The sequence below is a fragment of the Polistes dominula genome, unplaced genomic scaffold (assembly GCF_049000335.1).
Source record: "Polistes dominula isolate Pdom_NZ unplaced genomic scaffold, Pdom_raw_medaka contig_21, whole genome shotgun sequence".
Classification (NCBI taxonomy): Eukaryota; Metazoa; Arthropoda; class Insecta; order Hymenoptera; family Vespidae; genus Polistes; species Polistes dominula.
Window position 1 is genome coordinate 2,504,686 of NW_028301061.1, and position 25,244 is coordinate 2,529,929.

At 28.9% G+C, this 25,244-nt stretch overlaps 2 protein-coding genes across 2 annotated transcripts in view; one reads left to right on the forward strand and one right to left on the reverse strand.

Moving 5' to 3' along the window:
• The first annotated feature begins 445 nt into the window (after positions 1–445).
• Positions 446–9,290, forward strand: LOC107065380 (E3 ubiquitin ligase Rnf121). The gene is made up of 8 exons (XM_015319021.2): positions 446–596; positions 869–903; positions 1,017–1,158; positions 1,250–1,404; positions 1,497–1,725; positions 1,793–2,028; positions 2,115–2,231; positions 5,031–9,290. Exons 1-8 carry the CDS (start codon positions 570–572, stop codon positions 5,098–5,100), a joined length of 1,011 nt encoding a protein of 336 aa, XP_015174507.1. The 5' UTR covers positions 446–569; the 3' UTR covers positions 5,101–9,290.
• Ten-m (teneurin transmembrane protein Ten-m) overlaps positions 8,922–25,244 on the reverse strand; it is a 66,366-nt gene continuing 50,043 nt past the window's right edge. Inside the window, 7 exon segments of the mRNA XM_089176147.1 lie at positions 8,922–17,815; positions 17,897–18,650; positions 18,791–19,445; positions 19,447–21,094; positions 21,180–22,015; positions 22,099–22,315; positions 25,021–25,047. Of these exon segments, the coding sequence (XP_089032273.1) occupies positions 16,327–17,815; positions 17,897–18,650; positions 18,791–19,445; positions 19,447–21,094; positions 21,180–22,015; positions 22,099–22,315; positions 25,021–25,047 (5,626 nt within the window). The 3' untranslated portion in view covers positions 8,922–16,326.

A 25,244-nucleotide genomic window follows, 5' to 3' on the forward strand; every position in this document is an offset into this window, starting at 1 on the left:
ATAAAAATTGTTGGAAAGTTAAATCACGTATTATTCGCAATAAATTATTTAAATGATTTCTCATTTTTTATTAATTGTTTTACTTTAATAATATTATAAAATAAAAATTCAGACAACTTGTATGAACCTTCGTTAACAATTTTATTATTAAAATTTTTATTACAAATAATTATTAATATGAGTTTTATTAATTAAACACAATTTACTTTTTTAAAAAGTCAATATAACTGTCGTTCTTTAAGGTGGGAATTCAAGATACAACATTAGTCATTTAAATGAATACATTTAAAATCCATAAGAATAATGAAATATCATTTAAAAAGTTTGTATATATTTTAAATAAATATAATAAAAATAATACATTATTCGATCCTCAATTGTTTTATTGTGCAAATATTGTTTTGAAATATATTAGATACCTAAATTAAAATAATTAATGATTATCTTCTTATTATGTGTTCCACGTCAGAGTGTGAACTGCACCTTAACATGTGTTACACAGCGTCGAGTGCATTATGCCAGTTTGTTGAAGTCTATTTTTCCATTGTTAAGTAAAAATATTATTAAAAATGGATATCCATATAATGCCAAATAAGGTATGTATACATTTTTGCATTAAATTTACATTGTAATAAGTTAAAAGTAACGATATAAATTTAAACATATTAAGACAAGAAATCTAACCTCTTAAGACGCATGAGATACATAAAATATACATTGTTATTGTTATCATATTTTATTTTCTAATAGAAATAAAATGTGTAGACGTTCATTGAATTTATTTAAAATAAATTAAAACTCAGTTAATAATGTATACACATAAACATATAATATATTGTAATAAATAATATATTTTATATTTGTTTAGAGCGAAGCGGATATGACTCCAGAAGAAAAATGGAGGTAAATTATTATTAATAATTTCAATATATTATTGATTGTAATAAACTAATTTTCAAGTTTATTATCTATAATAAAGATATTTAGTTTGAGTAATTTAATAATTTTTGTTATAGAGCGGACCATATAAAGCTGCACAAGCAACATCAAGGTCATGAATCGATGCATGCAGAAATGGTACTAATATTACTAGGAACATTAATGCTAACACAATTCAGTTTAATTGAATGGAAAAAGAGACATTTTAAATCATATCAGGTAAAATAAACGTACGTTTTAATAATATTAGATATAGTTTTCATATCATTGATGCAATAAAAATGAATGCATATTTATCATTTGTCTTTAGTTAATAACATTGATAGTTATGTGGCTAGTCCCGTTTGGTTTAAGTCTTGTTAATCACTGGTGGAGATTTATTTTTCTCTGGTTAGTATCATCATGTATAACAGGACTCGTAGTAAGAAAAGCTATTCAAAAACCAATACGAGGTACAACTCCTAGGTAGGTTGTTTTCAAATAATACATTTGGTTTTATTACATTAACAATAATTGAATGATAAATTAATGATATTTTTGTTCTTTTTTCTTTACAGATTAGTGTATAAATGGTTTTACTTCATTTATAAGCTTAGTTACGTTTTGGGTTTAATTGGATATGTTATAATGTTAGCAACATTTTTTGGTTTAAATATTGTATTTGATGCAAAGCCAGCAGTTTGGATGGATTATGGAATACTTTTCTTATTTTATGGCCTTTATTTTGGGGTTTTAGGAAGAGATGTTGCTGAAATATGTGCCGATAAAATGGCTTCACACGTTGGGGTGAGTAATCAGTTGAATTAAATGATGACTTTCTAACGACGTTTATAAAAATTAATATAATTTACAGTATTATGCTCCAGGCAGTATGCCAACAAGGACTTTGGAGCCAGGAGTATGCGCAGTATGTGGGAACAGATTATTAGTTTCTGAACACGAAGAAGGTGTTATCGAGAACACATACAAACTCAGCTGTGAACACGTCTTTCATGAATTTTGTATCAGAGGTTGGTGCATCGTAGGGAAGAAACAGACGTGTCCTTACTGCAAGGAAAAAGTAGATCTGAAAAAAATGTTCCGCAATCCGTATCCTTTTACATAAAATTTCTGTTACTTTCTACTATAACTATTATGTTATGTATATGCCATAGCAACCTTAATGATGTTTAAAGATGGGAACGACCACACGTATTGTATGGTCAATTATTGGATTGGATAAGGTGGTTGGTTGGATGGCAACCATTAATTCTGTTCCTAGTGCAAGGTATCAATTGGGCTTTGGGCCTCGAGTAAGTAAAGTCATAATTGAGTCGAATTGGTTATACTCCAAAAAGGAGTACTACAATAAAAGAAAATCATTATTTGAGGGATTAGAATAGCCATACTCAACCTGTGACCTGCCAAGATTTAATGTTCAACACAAGATGCACACTCGAGAATTTAAATTTATCTACGTAAAAGTAAATCTTGGACGATTAAATAGATACAGACAATTTTATAATTGCCTTCATTTTACAGCCAATTTGTTCTGCTGGAACAAATACTATTTTATAAAATAATATGTGACACATGAATGAAAAATTCAGATTTTTAAGCGTTTTTCTTTTTTCTTTTTCTTTTTTGATACCAATGTTGTGGTCCACTTAATGCAGTGAACAAAAATATATGTGATTCAAGAAAACAAGTGGTTGAGTATGGCTGATTTAGGATATGAACGTGCTTTTATATTTGTGTATGCAGTTATTCATTATTATATTTGTTATCGGAACATCTACATTTTTCTAAGGATACACGAATATCCTGTTTAAACGATCACCACATAGACATTGGTGACATAGTATTATACTTATTCGTATATTTACATATATACATTTTCGTATATGTATATTGTATATATACACACCTCTTTGACTCTGTATTATATATACATATGCCTCTACGTACATTGCGTTAAATGTCAACGCCTGTATTCAGGAATGGAGAAAGAACTCTGAGGTGCTTTGTTATAAATATCTTATTCTTTTTAGCACTTAAAAGAAAAGAAAAAAAAAAAAGTATAATTAAACTAGAATATACCAAATTTAGACGCTAACGAAAAATGAAAAAGTAATAATATATGAGAAATTTTTTATCTTATAAAAATTTTATATTTAAAATTTTATATTTAACATTTTTTTTATGCAACTTCTTGGGAAGAAAAAAAAGTACATCTTCTTAGATAACAATAATGGTATTTTATAGAACTGACACGAAGTTAGATAAATTTCTAGTCGTCGTTTTACATGTATTTCTAGACAGGATATTTCTAAAATCTTGGAAACAGAGCGTAACGCAATATTTAAAAAAAGAAAAAAAAAAACAAAAAAAAAAACAGAACCATAATGTCTAGAGCTATCGATAATATTTTTGTAAAATTTGCCTGCGCATCTAGTACTTCATCGATCCCCCATCTACATATATTTCTAAAGCGGTATTTTATTAGCAATTAAATACACATTCCTCGATAAAAAGTACACGCGGTGCTCCTTATACTTTTTCATGTTCCAAATAGTTTGCGAGGATTCTAAAGATAATAGAAATATATGTTTAACGCTTATAAATTATTACTCCTTGCAAACTATATAATAATAATATTAATAATAATAATAATAATAATAATAATAATAATCTAGTTTTGATTTAGATTACACACATATAGATATAAATATATAAATACTTACCATATCGGTTAGATCAAAATATTCAATGCGTTGCTGTTGTTCTTATAAGATTATTTCACATTTTTAGTCAAATTTTGTCGATGTTATTATGATTTAACGAATGTGTGTGATACTTTTTATCTCTAAAAAAAAAAAAAAGATATTAATTATTTAAAGATTTAGAAAAGATAATTTAACTTTGCATAGCAAAATTATACTTTTGGGTAGTGCAATTCAATGATGATCGTTTTTATAATTAATCTTGCACCGATAAATCTTTTACACTTATTGGATAATTTAACAGGTTTTTCACTTCTCTTCATACTCTTTCGATTACATTTTACTATTACATACAATTAATAATGCAATTATTCGATGATTGTATACTTGGTCGAAATTTTGTATTGATTGAATATAAATTATACATACTTACGTTTTAATTATATAAAATTGGTGCATCGATTATTTATTTAAACGTATCATAACATTTGTTATTTATTTTTTAAGCTTTCATCGTCTAATTTATTTACTTATCGTGGAAAAATTTGAATATTATTCGATAAATACACAATTAGATTATTCTGAAAAGAAAAATAAGACAAATACTAGGATCATCTCGGTACGATTGTAGATATTATTTTAGGGTGAGAAAATATAATATAATATATTTAAATATATATATCACATTTTTGGGTATGATTTAAAAATGAGAAAAAAAAAAAAAGAAAAAGAAAGAAAAATACGATTTAAGCGCGACAAACAAGTATTTCTTCCATCTGTCTTTTTTCTCACAATAATTAACAGGATATGATAATATATTGACTGTAAATAAATTGAAAAGGGTTTAAACGAAAAAGTAAGGAAAAGAAAAAGAAAGAAAGATAAGAAAATAAAAGAAAAAAGAAAATTGTAATAAATGGAAAGACTTGTCCAAAGCAAATTACTTCGTAATAAAAGTTATGTAAAAAAGCAGAGTATATTGTGCAGTATTAATCCTAAAAGAAAAAAACAAAACAAAAAAAAAAAAAACAAAACAAAAAATAAAGAAAACAAAAATCATCCCCTTATTATTATTCTTACGTTAATTCTTAAATTGTCACAAAGTTTTTCGTATTTTATTTGTTGCAATTTTGAATTATTTCTTTTTTAATTATTTTTTTTTTTTTTCCAAATTAATTAGGATTATATACTTTGCTCATTATTTTGTAAATTAACGTTGATTGTTTTCATTTTATTTTATTTTTTTATTTTTTATTCTTTATCTCTTTGTAATATTTGGATAATAAAACAATGTTTTATTCGTCGAATCCAATTGTTTAAAAAAAAAAAAAAAAAGAAAAGAATTAATTAGTGATAAATTTTTGTTATCTTTTTCATCCTTTTTTACAGACCATTGGGAGGAGGGAGTCGTCCACCGATAGCAAGCAACGTAACTACGGTTAAAGCGATCGTTCAATGAACTGTTAAATGTACAAATAAAAATGTATGTTATATAAATTTTGTAATAAACATACCGATACGTGTGATATGTATGTATGTACGGGTCGTTGTTCCAGGAGATTTGTTTCTAAATTTCACAAACATGTTTCTTAAATTGAAATAGAAGAAAAAGAAGACAAAATATTATTATTTTTGTATGAATAATTTCATACAAACACAAATTCGGAATATGTACGTATTTTACGTTATTTAAATTAAAACAAAATTGTTATAACGGAATATAATATTTTGAGAAATCTTCGTATAAAAATGTCGTAGAACAAACAAACAAACAATGGCCGACGAAATAATGTATTCTTTTTCTCAATTATCGCGATTAAACAAAATTTTTAATTTTAATGATCGATATAGTAACATTGATTTCTAAAATTATTATGATTATTAATTATTATAAATATTGCGTTTTTTGGGGGAGGAAGAGGGGGAGGGGGGGAGAAATTTGTACCAATTTAATGTGATAACATTAATGGTAATACTTTCATGCATCGAAACATATTAATTATACAATAATATAATTAATATAATTTAAATAATTATCTTAATTAATTTATACAATTATGTTATAAATTTTTATTTTGGCAATTAAATAATTTATACGAATCATAGGAATTATATATTAAAAGCGTAATATTTCTGTATTATTATTATTATTATTATTATTATTATTATTATTATTATTATTATTAGTATTCTTATTCTTGTTATTAAAGATACTATTTAATTATTTTTGGTAAATGTTACCAATAGTTTTGAATTTATTTAGTTATATAAATTTATCTAAATTCCTTATTTTAAAAAAATTAATGTAATCACAATAGAGCAACAAATGTTTATGAATTTTAGCAAAAACCTCCCTTATGGAACACCCTATGTGCATGCATATATATACACAAGTGAGAATGATGTAAGACTGATAAAAGAAAATGTAACAAGGATTGTGGTACCTGAGACGTTGAAAAAGTATTTTCTTGAACGTATTCAGAAAATTTTTGTGTAGAGATTTTTTAAATAATTGAAGAAGAGACACAGAAAATACGTATATTAATAAATAAATAAATAAATAAATAAATAAAAATATAGAAAGAATGTGAGAGAGTGTGAAAGTAATGATAACAACTTGTCGTTTAATGTTACTAAAAGATTTTTTAATTATTTTTTCCTCTTTCAAATAGTAGTTCGTTAGAAAAAACAACTTTCATCATCACATCGTCGTCGTCGTCGTCGTCGTCGCGTTCTTTTGTGTAGGTACTTTATCTTTTATTATTTATTTTTTAATCAGATTTGCGACGGATCCGTTTTAAGGACGCTTTTTCATTTCAAACTTTTATTTTGTATTATTATTATTATTATTATTTCTCTTTATTTATATCCACACTCGTATTATATCTTTTCACTTATTTATTTTTTTTTTGTTTTTATACACGCTTAAAATCTAATGTTCATTTTATGTATAATTGAAAAAATGTCTTTTTTTTCAATTTAAGGAGAAGAAAAATATAATTTATATATATATATATGTATATATAGCAAAATGGGAGTTGTAAGAGAAAATAATTATTATTATTATTTTTTTTTTTTTTTAGATATGTATATATGCGTGAGAGAGAAGAGATATAATTAGAAGGGGGTAGTGGTGGTAGTTTCAAACGAGTAATATAACATTTAGGAACAATATATATTTATAAAAGACCTTATGACGGATCCGACGAATAATTTACAAATGTTATTAGCTTGTCAGAAAAATTACGTGCCCATTTACGAATCTTAATTCGTGATTAATTATATATACTATTGCAATTTTCAATTTTCTTTACAAATTGGCACGAACTTTTCTGTTCAACTCAATAATTATAATGAATTTATTTCTTCTTTTTTGATGTGTGAATAAATAGAAATATTTTTGCTCAATTAACGATAGGGAAAAAGGGTTGGTTCAGAGTGAAGGGTTTAGGAGTAAGTATAGCTCAAGACGTCACGAAACGATGGGATCATTGGGATTAGGTTTAGGTTTAGACATTCACAAACACTAGGAAATTTTATAGATATATTTATTGAGTACTTAGCGTGTAAGAGTATAGAATATATGTACCTTATTGTTAAATATCATTACACGGTAATATGTATATATATATATATATATATATATAGTGTTATGTGTGGGGGGAGGTGTTGTGTATATATATATATATATATATATAATAATGTAATTCTTATAAAATAAACCTCGCGCGTGAACACAAACACGTACAACAACGTGCTGCACATGCGTGCCCATATGTGTGTGTATGTATTTCTTTTATTTTTATTTTTTATTTTTAGGTACGTGTAAAATGCGAGTATGAATGTGTGTTTAGTGTTATTTTACGTGTTTCCTCACGTGTGTGTATATGGGTATGTGTTTTTCATTGAAAGAGTATATTTACACAATGATAGCAATTATCATCATATTTACAAATTTTCAATTTTCTTTTGTTTTTTTTTTCCTTTTTTTATTTTCTCAACATTTCATCATTCTTCCTGCCATTTTTCTTTTTGTTTTATTCGTACTTTCTCTCTTCTATCTATCCTTTCATGCTTTTTCTTTTCTTTTCTTTTCTTTTTTTTTTTTTCAATCAATTTTTTCCTATTTCATTTTGCGTAATTATTATTACATTATTTTAAAAAGAGAAAAAAATAAAAATAAAAATTTACAGACGAACGAGCGAACGAGCCGGACGAAACGAAGATTGAACGAACACGAATTTTTTTTATTTTTATTTTTTTTTAATTTTTTTTTTTTTTATTAAACCATCATCATCTCCAATAAATCACATTTTATTTTATCTCCTTCCAAGTTCCCCATCCCTTTTTAATTTTATTTTTATTTCATTCTATCATACTCAAGTAAGTTCAAATCTTCCTTTAAACCGGCTCACAACGCACAAATTACGAAATTTGGAGGATACTCTCTCTCTCTCTTTTAACCATTACTTGTCCTTTTCCTTTTCTTTCTTTTTTTTTTTTTACATTTTTCCTCATATATTTATATATATTATTTATAAAAAAGAAAATTATTATTTTTTTTTTTTTTATATATAAAAAGGATGTATTACAGAGAGTTAGAGAGACTACTAACTCCACGAGTGTTTTTTTTATTTTTCTTTTCATTTTTTTCTTTTCATCCTATTATCATTTAATAATAATATCATTGTACCAATTAGAAAACGATAATATTATCGCATAATTTTCTTTTTTATCATTTACCTTTATTTCTATCCCCTTATCCCTCCCCCAGCCCCAATCCCCTTTTAACATCACCGATTTCATACGCACAAAACCATTTACGGAGAGACAAAATAGAAATCTTTCGTTCGTCCCTTCTTCTTTTCATTCTTTCATTCTTTCTTTCTTTATTTGTTTTATGTACAAAATTAAACGTGTGTCACGTGACCGTGACAAAGCGTTACACGGTCGGAACAAGTGTTTCTTGTTTCTCTCTCTCTCTTTCTCTCTTTTTCTCTTTCTCCTTCTCATTCTTTTTCTCGTAATATTATTTTGTTTGTTTATGTTTATTTATCTTTTTTTTTTTTTTTTAAATCACCTCTCGCGAGGAGGACACATATTTTTTTCTTCCCTTTCGGATATTGGTATCCTTTTATTAACCTTTTTTTTTTTCTTCACGGTTTCTTCTTTTTTTTTTTTTTTTGTTTACTTTTATACTTTTAGAAAAGCGCACGACTTTCTTTCTTTCCCCTTCCACGATATTTATCGTTAACACAATTTTTTATTTTGTATATATTAATATATATATATATATATATATATATATATATGTGTGTGAATGTATATATACATATATATTTATTTATTTTATTTATTTATATATAATAGTAGTACACTTGCAACACACTCATACCGCGTACATATTTGATATCACACACGCGTCCATTCTTTTTCTCTTTCATTCTAATACTTTGTCTTTTTTTTCTTTTTTTTACTCATACACACTTACTTCACATACACATATCACACACTATATTTAATCTTTCTAAAACATATTTCTCTTTCATTTATTCTCTCTTTCTTTCTGTTTTTTATTTTCTTTGTCGCAGAAAACAGGCTTCTCTTTTTCGCGTTAATTTATTATTTTTTATTATTTTTTTTTTTTTTTTAAAGACAACATATACACGATAGTTTTAAGAAGTATTGCTTTTTTTTCTTAGTCGCCATTTTTGCCGACACCCGCTTTTTCTATTTCCTCATGCGAAGATATTATAGGTTAAGTTATACATTATTATTATTATTATTATTATTATTTTGTTCTTATTTTAAATATCTCATATCTCATTGTTTATTTATCATTGAGAAATATCATTAAATTATTAAAACTTCGCTAGAGGAATTAAGAAATGTGGGAGAGGGGGCCCACACAGCAGCGTAACAATAATAAAAAGTTTATTCGAGTTTTCCTTCCTACGCGAGACCGCCATCTTTGTTCTTCGTATAATCGTCGTAATTTTTGTATCATCATATCGATTTTTTTTTTTTTAAATCATTGTCAATTTTCGATCGATTTTATTTTATTTTATTTTTTTTATTTTCCTTTTCAATTCTGAGCGAGAAGAAGAAGAAGAAGAAGAAGATGAAGAAGAAGAAGCAGAAGAAGACGAAGAAGAATAAGAAGAAGAAGAAGACGAAGGGAAAAAGGGCGAGAGATTAATTGGAGTTTCGTTAATATGTTCTTTTTTTTCCTTTTTTTTTAAATTTATTTATTTTTTTTATTATTATAATTATTTACCGTTTCTTTGCTTTTATTTATTTTTACGCGTTAGCATTCAAAATATTTCTTTTCATGAAACTCGTTCTTAAATTTACATAAGACGTTAGTGCGCAAGCGCGAAAGGAAGCAACGACGTGCTTTTAAGCGTTTACAAATTTTTAACTCGATTACACAAAAGGAGAGGGAGGGTGGGGGCAGCCGCCATTTTATATTATCGTCTTCTTTTCTTTTCTTTTCTTTTCTCGTTAATTTATACTTTCTTTTTCCTCTCTCTTGTCTTTTGTTTTACTTTTTTCTTCCCCTGTTTTAAATGTTCTTTCTTTTCTTTTCTTTTCTTTTCTTTTTTTAGGTTAATTTTTGTAAACGTCTTGTCGTGGATTTTATTTTTAATTTTTCCCTATATTCGAATTTTTCTTTTCTTTTCCTTTCTCTCTCTCTCTCTCTCTCTCTCTCTCTCTCTTTCTCTTTACCGTTTTTTTTTACGTATCTCGATTCGCGCAATATTAGCGAGTGTACACGTAGAAAATTACATCTTCTCTATTGAAATTACTTCTTCTGCAATTTTTGCATTTATTTTTTTTTTCTTTTACGAGCCTTTTCGCGTACAACGTGTGTTTGCTTTTTTTTTTTTTTCTTAACGTTTCACTTCTTTTGCATTCTTAATTTATTATTTTAATTATCGTTATCAATTAATATTATTGTTATTATTATTATTATTACTATCTTTATTACTAGTATTATTACTTTACTATTTATTATTATTATTATTATTATTATGTTTGTTATATTTAGCCGGACTTTATTTGGAAAAAATAAAATTTTCTATGTCAACAAATTTCGTATTAATTAAAATAATAATTAATGATCGATAATGTCGTTTTAAAATTGCAAAATTATTTTGACAATAGAAGTGAGGTTAGAAAAATTCGAATCACAGTTTATCGCGCGCTTCTCGCCATACATAGTTTTGCGTAAGTATTTTCTTTCTTTTTTTTTTAATACTTTAATAATTTAATACGTTTACGCATGTAAATATGTAACTTTTGTTTGTGATTTTTATCGATTGAATATATGAAGAACAAAATTATGAATAAATTGAATAAATTAAACGAATTTTGTAGAATACAAAAAAAAAAAAAAGACAAAGAACGACGAAAAATCACAACGATCCTAGGGGGCGTATTACAAATTCGATAAAATAGAGATTTTTGAAAAAGTAAAATGTCTTTTTCTTTTTTTCTTTTAGGTTTCTCATTTAACGCCAAACCTACCAACAGTATTTTTTTTTCTTTTTTTTTTTCAATCGTTACTGGTCGAACGATACGGTTTTTAAAAAAAGTTTATGGGGGAATGCAATTTTTTAATGGTAAAAATCAAATTGATATTATTATGGTATAAATAATAAATAAAACAAAATATATTCGTGTGTAATAATAAAATAATATTTATAATTATAATTATAAAAAGTAATGTGTCAAACGAATAAAAAGGTAATAACATTCGATGAAATAATAATAATAATAATAAAAAAAAAATTAATAAGTATTAAAATTAAAATTAAACACCAGTCATTTGACCGGTCGTGATATCTAAAACTAAAATATTTATGTATACACAATTATATCGTAACCGGTCAATTGACCGATCTTTAACAAAAGTTATATCTCCTTCTATTTTTTTTTATAAATAAATGCAAATAATAGCACAATTAATTTGGTACTGGCTTAAATAATAAATAAAACAATTTATATTTAAAAATAATAATAATAATAATAATAATAATGATAATAATAATATTAATACTAACAATTACAATAATATCAACAATAATAATAATAATAACAATAATAATAATAATAATAGTAATAAGAATAAAATAATATAAATATAAATTAATAATTATTAAAATAAAAGTCTAAAAAATGTAAAATATTTGAAATAATTACATTAAATTTTAGAATTTTTTAAACCGGTCATTCGATTGGTCCTGCGATAAGTTTAGTGTTAAATTAAGTCTCCATTTTTGTTGTTAGGTTCGCTTGCATGATCTTTCGTCGTTAAAAAAAATTTAATCTTACGTTTTCATTCTTTCTTAATTTTTTAATATTTTCATTCTTTCTTTTTTTTTCTTTTCTTTTCTTAAGATGAAAAAGATATTTTTACCGGCATTCTGTCTATGCACAACGGATATGTACAATGGGCGTATCATTTCATTTCATTTCATTTCATTTTTTTTTTTTTTATTAAGGTTCATTAGGCATACTCCTCATTTTTTCATCCTTCTTTCATTCTTTCTTCGCGTATTAATTTGTTTACCTTTTTCTTTTTTTTTCTTTTTATTATTTTATTTTGTTAATGTAAATTGCTCACTAAATCGTTTTCACCATTTCACGTTGACTCGTCAAACTATTTATTATTATAGTTACGTACGCTGCAATTTTATGATTATGTATACTTTTTTTCATTTTGTTTAATTATTTATTTAGTTTATTATTATTATTATTATTATTATTATTATTATATTATTATTATTTTAATATTATTATTAATATTATTATAATACACCTACGTGGAGAACACAACGTGGCACACTAGCACGTTGGCTCGTTGCAATTTTTTTTCTTTCTTTCTTTCTTTCTCTCTCTCTCTCTCTCTCTCTCACTTTTTTTCTCTTTCCACCATTTTCTTTCTTCTATTACAATTATACATATTATGCAGTAATACTTTTTTTTTTCCCTTTCATTTTATTTTATGTTATTTTTCTCTTTTCTTTACTTTCTATTATGCTCAGTTACATTTCTTTATTTTATTTTTTTTTTTTTTTTTCATTTCATTTGATCAAAATCACGGAGTCATCGAGCTACGTTTATTATACGTTCATTTTATTTTATTTTATTTTATTTTTTTTTACTTCATTTTCTTTTGTATTATTTTATAATATTACTTTTTTTCTTTTCTTTATTCTTCAAACTTCATTACTCGATACTTGATAAACACCGACAATGTTCAGCTAATATCTTTTACAAAGTAGTAGTACATATGTACGTGTGTGTTTTTGTATGTGTTTCATTAATATTATTATTATTATTATTATTATTATTATTATTATTATTATTATTATTAATATTATTATTATTTAATCATATTTATTTCTTTCTTTTTTTCATTTTGAGTGGGGCGGGACAGGGATGGGATGGGATGGGATGGGGTGGGGTGGTTGATGGGAAAGGAAACAGTGGATAAATGTTTTGTTCTAACAATGAAGGATTTTTGCAAAAGGTTTTGATGGATTGGAACTAGGACAAATTGTTTTATATATATAAGGGTAAGGTAGGGGTGGAATGGGTAAGGTTAAGGGGGGAAAAAGGAAGGACGATCCCACTAACACACACTCTGACGTGGGGGACGACTACACAGGACTTCTTCGACGACACAATTCAAAAAATAATTTCTCATTTTTAGTAGAAAGATAGGCAGGGTATTTTCATATAATAATAGTTATTATAATATTAACTTTTATCAGATCTGACTTTTATCACTATCATTCTTATTATTATTATTATTATTATTATTATTATTATTATTATTTCTTATTTCTATTTTTATTATTCTTATTATTCTAATCCTCATTATTATCCTTACTATATCATATCATTTTATTATTATACTTATTCATCATCATCATCATCATCTCATTATCATTATCATTATTATTATTATTATTATTTAATTATTATTAATTAGCATAATTTTAATAATATATTTATTTCATTTCTCCTGGACAATATTTTATCATCTTAAACGTGTCCCCTTCTACCCCTTTCGTTATCCCTACACCTCCAACCCCCCAATTCTTACCCATCAACCTTTATGACGTTACTGAGAAGGGAACTCGTGTTTTAATTGTAAAAAAAAGAGAACGATCATCTCATACAATGATTATTTTTCTATCATAATACTTAACTTATTTTCCGTTATTATTAACTATAGAAATTATTTACATGTTTTAAATAACGACGAATTTTAAGTGAAAACACTTAAAATGTTGTTTTTCTTTTTTTTTTTTTTCTGCACTTTATTAGAGACTTAACCTTTTGAAACGGTTGTTTTTTTTTCCCCTTTTTTTTTTTTTTTCTTTTACGAGACGGGAACGCATGCCTGACGGGTTACGATACGAGTTGCGGACCCGGTTTGTGTGTGTGTAGGTGGTGTAGATTATATAAAATCGTTTTTATTTTATCAAATTTTCAAAAACGATTTTTAATCTATCATTTTATTTGTTTCTTTTTTTTTGTTTTCATTTTAATTATCGTTTTACACAATTCCACTTGTTTTATTATGATTATTATTCTGTAAATTCCGGTATTACATTTTTTTTTCCGTCACATTTCGGCCCGAATTGCGGTACTAGTGTGTGTGTGTGTCTCTGTGCGTGTGTGTTTTATTTCATTATTTTTTTTTATTCGCGCGAGTACATATAAAAAAGCATTCTTATTTTTATTCCTCCTTCGTTTCTTTTTCCTTCCTTTCTTCCTTATCGACAGTTCCATTTTGGTTTTGATGAATTACAAAAAAAAAAAAAAAAAAAAAAAAACCAGAAAAAAAGGAAAGAAAAAAAAAGGAAAATAAGAAATAAAAGAACGTGAAACCGGGCATAATCCGCGTTCGAGATACGCAATATATATATGTATATATATATATATATGTATATGTTCATATGTATAATATTATCTACATTTATTACCATTAATTTAATTAATTAATTATTAATTAATTAGCCATTATTTACAATTTTTCCGCATTTATCTGTCTGTCTCTCTGTTCTCTCTCATTCTCTTTCTGTCTGTTTCTTTCTTTTTCTAATACACATAATTATTATTATTATTATTATTAGTATATATTACGCCATGTTAAAAATATTTGACGTTCGTAATGTGACGTCAGTGGTAGTATCTTTTTTTTCTTTTTTTTTCTTTACTTCCATTTAATTTTCGTATCTTGTTGTTTACTTTTTTTTTTTTTTTTTAATTTAAATTCCACCTTCCATCAATTCTATTCATCGTCATCGTTTGTCAGTTCGTTTGTTAAATTTTTTGTAATCTTCCATCTTTTTGTTTTTTTTTTATTTTTTTATTTCTTTTTTAAATCATCGGACGAACACACACACACAAAAGTGTCTTTATCGCGATTTAAAAACTAATACATACGTCGGAATAATTTGTGAGTGAGGGGGGAGGGGGGAGGGAGGGGGGAGGGTGTGTAGTACACAACACGTGTTATTTTTGTTTACATGCATTTTTAAAAATCCTGTAGGATGACAGACACATAGGAAACACCATCGAAATTTGTTTTAAAACGCGATCGTCGACGTTAATTAATTATTTGTTTGTTTGTTCGTTTTTTTTTTATTTATTTTGCGAAATGATTTTATTGTTTTAATTTTCGTTCATTTTTATCAATTTAATTCTTATCATCATCATCATCATCATCATCATCATCATCATCATCACTGATCTCTTTACCACGCACTCGTAAATATTTTTATTCATTCCTCACGGACGGCACCTTGAAAGTATATGCGTAACGCTTCGTTCGATTTGAAAAAAAAAAAATAATAAAAAAGAAACAAAAAAACAAGAGAATAAAAAAACAAAAAGAGACAATCATCTTCAACCACGATCAAAACTGTACATAATAATATCCCATCTCTTTTCTTTTCGTTATCAATATTTTATTATTAATTATTTATTATTATTAATTATCATTATCATTATTATTATTTTCAAAATGAGAATTTGTGTCATCAACAGCAACGAGAAGAGAACAATAATCGTATAAAGAATACAAATTTGTTAACGTGCTTGTTTATCTTTTTCCATTTCATTCTTTTTCTTTTCTTTTCTTTTCTTTTCTCATAGATTATAAGTTAATATAATTAATTAATGAATTAATTAATTAACCCTAACTTGTTGAAGACATTTTCTTTTTTTTTCTGGGGGTTGAGGGTGGGGATAAGTAAAGGATTATAATAAATAATCCTTAAATCCCATTTTCATTTCGATTCGTTCAAAAATTAATCTCTATTCACTATCGTTCATATTTTTTATTTGCATTTTTTTCTTTCACTTCCACCTCCACCTCCTCCTCCTCCTCCTCCTCTTCTAAGTTCGAGTGCGTTGAGAAGAGATAGCGAGATAGATAAAATATCATCTCGAGTATTAATAATAATAGTAGTATTAACATTATAATCTATTTTCATTAATTTGCCACCACACACACTATTTGAAATCTCATATTTGAGAATAATAGAAAAAAAAAAATTAGAAAAAAAAGAAATTTAATAATAATAATAATAATCATTTAGATTCACGCTGGCACGCGAATCAAGTTCCAAAGGATTTCCCGAACACTCGTAGTCCTTTCGAATCATGAATCGTGTCTGTGACTTCTGCTACGTCTGTTGCCGCTCTTTCGTCTTTTCCTTTTGGTATCCCGAGTGAAGGCAACGTTGCCAGGATCATCGGCCAATTGTGGATACCTGTGTACACTGTGAATGTCGACACCTTCGTAACCATCTACAGTACCACGATTCAAAAGCTCATCCTTTTCTTCTTTCGACCAATCACCTCTACCTTGAAAACCTGCCATAACTAATTGCTTTTCTATTTCCCATGCTCTTTCAACTGCACGTTTGTGAGCGTGTTTTAATATCCTGTGTCTTTCTTGTTCAGGATCGGCACCGTATTTAATGACAACTGCAGCATCGGGATTGTGCAATCTCAGTTCTTTCCAAGTTCCTGCACCGTGTTCTGTTGTTTCGTGTGTTGACACGTTGAACATTCCACCTAATCGTTGAAGTTCTTCCATGTCGTCTCGTATCTTCAATGCATTGTCTTTGACGAAATAAAACACGTCCTGATCGTGAACGCTGAAGTGTAAAGGTAAGAAATAAGAATTGTTGAAAACTGACGTTACAACGTCTTGTACTACCGTGTTAACACCATCCACTACGCTAACCAATGCTCTACCACCTATTCTAGATACTAAGATTCCTTCACCAAATACTGCACGACGGTGTGCTACACGTGGCAAAAGATTCCTAGTTTTGGGTTCCAATTTTAATAATGGTTTTGGTACGAAACCTAAATCTGAGAACTTTTCGTGTACACGATTGACGATGCATTGTAATCCTGACATTACACCAAAGTCCGGTGTTAATTGTGGCGAAGTTATTGTAGCGCTAGGTTGATAAACCATTTGTTTCGTGTATTCGGAACCCAACATCGAAGATATATCATAACCATAGAGTTTAAGCCAACTTGATAAATCTGTCATGTATTCGATGTTCTGTTTGAAATTGATGGGATCGTTATTACGGAAACGATAGATGAAGATATCCGTTGGGGTTGTCAACTCGTTGGCCATTTGTTCCCATGCAGCTGTCATCCATTGTCCTACGGTTGGATCGTACAGTCTTTTGTTCAGGTAAATCAATTTAGTATTGGGATCGAATAATCCACCATGGAAATCGATCGGCAAGTAAAAATCTGGATTGGTATCCTTGATGATCTTCCCGAACGGTGTACGACGCATTTCCTTGATGAGATTTCCATTGGTGTCGAACAGTGCTAAAGGTGAGCCATTTTGATCGGTTGCTACGTAAAACCTTTGCTCGGATGTTTCAACTGTTATCAAGAAATCTCTTTGATCGTAGAGGAATCGGAATGTTTTCGATGATTTCGGGAAATGTACGTGAGTTATCAAATCTGGTGTTTTTGGATTAGCATAAAAGAATTGAGTTATGTTTTCCCTGTCGTCGTTCCAAGATACCAGCCTACCACGATCATCGTAGAAGTACCAGATCTGGAATTTCTTATGTTCCGATGCGTGAATCAATTGACCCCTCGAGTTGTACCTGTTGGAACAATACCAAATGTTAGAATGATGTTAAATCTTATTAGAATAGAAGATGATTTTGTATTATTTGAAATTTTACCTGTATTTGTGTTCTCCTCGAATAACAACGAATCCTCGAGCATCGTACGAATTGAATTCAACGTCACCATATTGAACTACTCGATCACCGCTGTCATAACCCAAGACAATCTTTTCATTGTGTTCAGTAACACCAACGATATTACCGTTCTCATCGTAAGCATATTGCCAATTGTTATCCGTGTCTGCTACTTCGAGTACGTGACTATCAGCGTTGTACGTGATCTTATCCATTCTGGACCATTCCTTTTTTTCCAACGATTCCTTACCGATCATCAATTTTCTCATTTTAATACGATTTCTATTATCATATTCCAATTCCATTCTGAATACGTCCAATGATCTGATGTTCATAAGAACTGTTTTGATTCGACCGTGATCGTCATAATCGGTGACGGTGAAAAATTGTTTGCTACTATCTTGCATGACAGATCTGTTAAATACATTTCTATAAATTCTTAGATCACCAACTCCTTCCAATACACCGAGATTTTGATTGTATTTCAATCGCAATTGGGGTAATTGTTTTCCATTGATGTCAACTTCGATTCCAGATATACGAGCATTACCATCGTATTGATAACGATAATGAGCATTGTCCATACCACTTTTACTTCCAAATTTGATTTTCTCATCTTTGACTATTCCCGCGTGATACTTATATTCAATACGCATCTCGAAATTAGGCTCGTTGATGTCAATGCTACGAACTAGACTCGTTGTTTCTTGATATGTGTAATGTATCGATGATAAACCTGAAAATTAGAAAAGAAGTTTGATCATATTTCGGTTTAATTTACTACCACGTGACTGGGATTCGAACTTGAGTATTTTGTTTCTATTTAAATTTAGATTTTTCGAAATTGAATACAGGTGTCATTTAGTATAAGCTTACCTGCTAAAGTGGTTTCCAATTTTCCTGTATGATCGTAAACGTATGCCACTTTACCACTTTGATGCGGGTAAACCTTGGCAAGTATTTGTCCATCATCGTTGTATAAAATTTCATAGGGGTGTCTATTCATAGGTGAATAATATTGGTACTTGTAGAATCCGAGAGATGTTTGAAGCGAAAATGCATGAATGTGTCCTCTTGGTGTTGTAAGAGATTGAAGTGCACCAGCTTCGTCGTATTGCAACAAATAATCACTTCCACGTGGTGTTGTAATTTTTAATGGTAAACTACTGAACATATCTTTGAAAGCATAAACCATAGAAGTACCGTCGCTGTATTTAATTTCGTATAATCTGCCAGCTCTGTCAAAACCATAAGTTTCGGTAATGTCACCCCAAGTCCAACTGGTTAGTCTGCTAAATCGATCATATTCTAATTCAACTCCAGCAAAAACGTCATCTGAAGGACCCCACTTTAATGGTCGGGAAGTTCTATCGTAGGTTATGTTTAATAGTTCGACTCGATCATCCATGAATACGGCAACGGTATTGGTCTCTCTCTCGTATTCGAATGAGAGTAAGATTTCACCGTTGACACGAAGTTTACGACCAACTTGTGCAACTGCTCTGTTTCGACTCCTGCTACCAGGTATTTTTTCTCAAGAAATAACGCCATTCGAATCTGTTAGCCAAATCACCGGCAATTTCAGTTCTTTGTTTAGCCAATATGGGATAACTTTCGCCAAAAAGTGGTTCGATTTCGGCTAAAACCGAATAAGGAATTGTATCTGTGCTAACAGTATGAGCCCATGGTGTAACCATTCTGACGGAACCATCGGGAAGTACTGTTGTTCTTTGTTCAGCTTCGCCAACCTTCGTAACGACTGAAGAACCTTTGATCAACATCGAAACAGGTTTCTTATTGTTTTGTCCTATTTTAACGATAGCTCCTTTAAGACTAAGATCAAAGGTTAGACTGGTCATTTTACCGGTCGGTGTAACAACACTTGTCAATCTACCAAATTCATCATAATCGTATACATAACCGCGTCCAGTACTGTCAAGCTTGTTGGCTAGAAGTCCAGCTGGACCGTGGTAATTGAACGTTACGTTATAATTATCCGGTGTACTGAACTCGTGTAACATCCACATCCTAGTCATTCTTAATCTACACTTTTGTCCTTTGGTATTTTCAATGGAAGTTACTTGATTACTGTAGTCGCGTAAAAGGAAGACTTTATTCCCAGTCGCATCCGTGACGGTACTGAGTTTGCCATTACTGCTGTTGACGTTGTAAGTGAAAAGATATACCGTTTCACCGGTTAAAATATTTTTCGTAGAGATGTGTTGACCGAATCTATTGAACACGTAGATCTCTTGAGTATCTGGGGAATAAATTTCATATTCCCTAGCCTCGCTGGCATCAGGTATGCTTGCCGTGACCGATCGTATCCTATAATTAGCCTGATCGCCGATATGTACGACACCATCGGGTGAAACAGCGATAGACGATATGGTGTTGAATTTAGAAGTGGATGCCAGATAATGATCGGTTTCGAAACAATCGCAACCACGTTCGAGACAATTGCATTTCGATTCGGCACCAGCGTACGGTGAAATTTTGCCATCCGTACCAATCACTCTGACACGATTTATACGTTGAGAATCGCTCTCAGCTATGTAGAGATCTCCAGATGGGCTGAACGCTATACTCTGAGGCATCACCAAAGTGGCATGAGTGGCTAATTCCGTGTCAAAAGATGACAAAGGTGATGCACAATGTAACGGACGACCAGCTACAACTCTGACACGACCATCAGGAGCCAATTGAAGTACCATGTGATCATCGACCATGTGCAAAGAATTGTCAAGTGGATTGATGGCTAATTCCGTTGGCCAGCGTAAATGAACCTCCTCGACGTTTAAAGTACCCTCGCAAGGAATCGGTTTCCATTGTGATTTGTGCATGTGATTACCTATCACCGTACTTATTATTCCATCTCTATCAACCATTCGGATATTTGTACCATCGGCAAAGTAAAGAATGTTGTCAATCGATACAGCCACACCTTTTGGATAAGCCAATTTTGCGTCTCTAGCCAATGCACTATCACCGCAATGTGCTTCGTCACCTGGAAGACAACGTTCACCGGATCCAACAACTGTATCCCAATTGTGATCTGGATCAGAGTAATCGTTAGTATCACGTATACGAAGTATCTGATGAGATTCTGGATCCGAAACGTATACGTAACCATCCAGGGGACTTATAGCTATGTGGTATCGATAAGAGACTCTTGTAGCACTGTAAACAAATAGATTTATTATTAACAAATATTCATATTTAATTGTATGCTTTATACGTATGCTGACGTAATTTTAATACTTACTTTAATCTAAGTACGGTCTTGACAGTTCCATCTATCAAGATTTTCCTAACCAAATTAAAGTCACCGACGTAAATGGAACCGTCCGGTGCAGTTGCAAGTGCAACCGGTGCGAGTAAACGTTGTTTCCAAGCTTCCCCGTCGCAATCGTAACAATCCAAAGGTCTCTGATGGCCATCCCCCATGGTAGTAAGAATGACCCTAGGTTTGTGCTTCAAATATATGTTGGAACCATCACCCTTTTGTAAAATACCCTCATGGAAATTATATCTGTGATGAATATCTAAATTCCAACCGCCAACGTCGGATATTGCCATGTCGTGGCCGCTAATTTTAGTGGTTTGAACATCCCAAATGATGTCTTTGCAATCGCTGTACTCGTAACCAACCTTAACCATGGCAGTGGTAACGCCATAAACGCGTTGACGATAAACGTTCAATCGATTCCATGGATAAGTATACTTGATCACAGGATCAGCCTCGAATGTCCTCTCGTAAAGGATACCTTCGATCGAGATTCTCAGATGTACTAGACTTAGCGTAGGTGGTATAGTTTCCGGTGTCAATTGGACTTGTATCGTCGATAAATAACCTCCCACTCTCGAACTGTGATATACAAGATTTAAACCGGTTCCAGGTATTTGTAAACTTTCCTGTATTGCTTGGTATTCAGTTAAGATGGCGCTTTTATCAGGACAGGAACCCTGAAAACCTTGTTTCCACGTAGCCAACACTAATGGTTTCATCAAATCGTAATCGTGAGCCGCGCATGCGTGGGGTACGTGAACCGATGGTTTTTCTTCAGCCGTAGTCATGACTATTTTGTCAATTATTACAATCTACAATTGAAATTTGTTAGAGATACATAAATTTATGTTGGATTTTATTTTAAATTATTTGTTTTGCTTTATCATTTGCTTACCTCATTCCATGGGACAAAGACAATATGACTCTGAGCCCTGAAAGGTGACCTGCCAAACTGCAAGGTCACTGCACCACCCCCGTTCACCAGTAAATCGAACCAACCGTCGTCTCTCGTCAAGGTAAACCCTTCCAAGGGTGTACTCGTGCTAACGCGTACTCCCATTAGTGCCGTACCAAGGTGCGTGACAACTCGACCACGTATTACTGCAGACCGACTATTAGAGAATAATAATGTTAACGATTTTTAATATTTTTTTCTATTATTCTAGTTATCAAAAAAAAAAAAAAAATATACGTCTAAACTAATGGTGATTACTCTTTCAATGTGCTTTCCTTCTTACACTACCATTAATAAAAAAGCATGACTCTAAGTTCTAATTCTAAATTTCAAATTCTACTACAGAGTGTTTAATTTGTCATCTTCTCTTTCTTCCTTTTTTTTTTTTTTAAATACTTTCTTTTTTTTTTTCAAGTGAATAAGTGAATGATGATACAGGAACGTTCGAAGGATATTGTCGTTGTTTTAATTTAAATGAAATAATTAATTTTAATGTTTATTAGCTGTAATAATTAATTTAGTGCACATTTTTTTCTTTTATTTATTTATTTATTTTTTTTTAAACAAATACGCGAATATTGTTAGTAAATTTAAGTATTGCTATACATGAAAGTTAGAAAATAATGCGAGATTTATTTACATTTAAATCAGAGTTATATTAATATTATTTAATATCAAATAAACGTAATTAATTTTCTATATTTTAATAATTAATAATTAATAATAATAATAATAATAAGATAATTTAAAAAAACGACAAGATCCTTGACGCGAGATCGCTAAAATTATACACCGTGCACATCGCGCAATGCATTGTTTAAACACTCGACTCGATTCTTACGAATTTTCATACATAATAATAAAAGTAATAATAATAATAATAATAATAATAATAATAATAATAATAATATTAGATACTTTAAAATATTCTTCTTGCTTGTCAGTGCTAAAGAGGAATAATTGAAAAAAAGAAGGGGGGGGGGCAGTATAAAATTCTAAAGGCAGCTTAGAAAAAGTGAGAATGAAATTGAGAAAGAAAGGGTTAGACAAATAAAATCATATTATTAATAATAATAATAATCAGAAGCAGGTAAAAAAAAAGAAAAAATAAGAAAATATATGAATATAAATACAATAAGAGATTAAATAACTTTGACAAAGTATTTCGTAAGAAAATTTAGCGTTTGTGTGCACCACAACGGGGGTTGTTGGTTTCTCGAGAGAAAATGCCATCTCCCGTTCGTGTTACGAACTATTTTGCTTATATTTCTTCCAATGAGATATCACTTGACGTTAGCCATTTTTGTTTTCTAATCAAAGTGCCTCTTTTGCACTGAATAAAGAAAGATAGAGAAAAAAATATAAAAAAAGATAGAAATAGAAGAAAGAGAGAGATAGATAGATAGATAGATAGAGAGAGAGAGAGAGAGAGAGAGAGAGAGAGAAATAGAAAGAGAGAGAGAGAGAGAGAAAAAAATAACAGATACTTCGAAATCTGCATACCACGTTACATATTTTTCGATTATATTTATCATATTTTTATATATATATATATATATATATTTACAGAAAAACGCACATACTATATATATATATATATATATATTACCATTCATACAATTTCGCATTCATACATTTAACATACACCCCAGTAGAAAGAGACATACACATTAATCTCACACATACGTACAAAACGTACATATATATATATTTATACGAGTAACATAAAGTCGGAAGCTCAACGTAAAAGGCACGAAACACAACGTAGGAATATTAAGGTAACTGAACCATGCAACGAGATAGAGTGTAGATATATATATTTAACAATAGGATACAAAGGGGGTTTGAAAGGGGTGGTTTTCTTTTTTTTCCTTAACATGTGAATTTCGAAAGATCGCACTCGTTTTTTTTCCTTTTCTGTGTGTGTGTTTTTTAAAGAATTTTCTTAGGATGGTTTGTCAAATTAATTTTATTTAAATACTATTTGTCTATCTCTTTAAATATATATATATATAATATATTTAATATTCTATATTTATATAATATTATAATATTATTTTTTTATTATATAATATTAATATTATATATATATATATATATAATAATATTTTTATTATATAAATCATATATTATAAAAAAATTATATTATATATACACAATTAATTTATAATATTATAATATTATATATTTTAATATATAAATTAAAAATATATATAAATATATATTATATTTTAATATTATATATTTAATTTATATAATTAATAATAATATATTTTATAAATTTAATATATATTATATATTTATATTATAATATTTTAAATGTATAATATTAAATATTTGATAATAATTTTTGTAAATTTGTTTATTTTAATAAAAAAAATATGTTTACCGAGTGCAATTTTTCTTTAGATTCGGATGCAGGATGTATATACATATGTATTACATACGAGATACGAAATGCACAAAAAATATTCGTCAAACAGCAGCAGCAACTATTACCGCTTATAAAACGCTACGTAATATTTTGTATTTATTTATTTATTTATTTTTTGTTTGTTTGTTTGTTTATTTGTTTTTTTTTTATCTTGCAAAAGTCTTTCGTTTTTTTGTTGTTTTCGTTGATTTCTTTTCTTTTTCTTATTATTATTATTTTTTTTTTTCGTTATCGTTGATAAATCTTTTTGTAATTTTTGAAAATTATACGTTTTTTTTTTTTTTTCATGGAGTTCTTTTCAATCGAGTACTCTTTTTTTTTTTTAATCATTTTATTTTTTCTGTTTTTATTTTTGTTGTTAATGTTTTTTGTTTTTGTTTTTTAATTACTTTTTTTTTATTCTTTTACGTCTTGCAACTTTTTCTTACCTTGTGTTGAAGTGATTCCAGAACATACTGACCGAGCAGCACGGATAAAACAGAGCCCAGTTAAAATGATGTGATATTTCAAGGTGGGAAATGAAGTAGATTGAAAGAGAGAGAGAGAGAGAGAGAGAGAGAGAGAGAGAGAGAGAGAGAATATGATTAAAAAGGAGAAGGAGTGTTAGATAGAAAATTTTTTTCGTTGATTTGGCCAATAACTTCGTGAACAT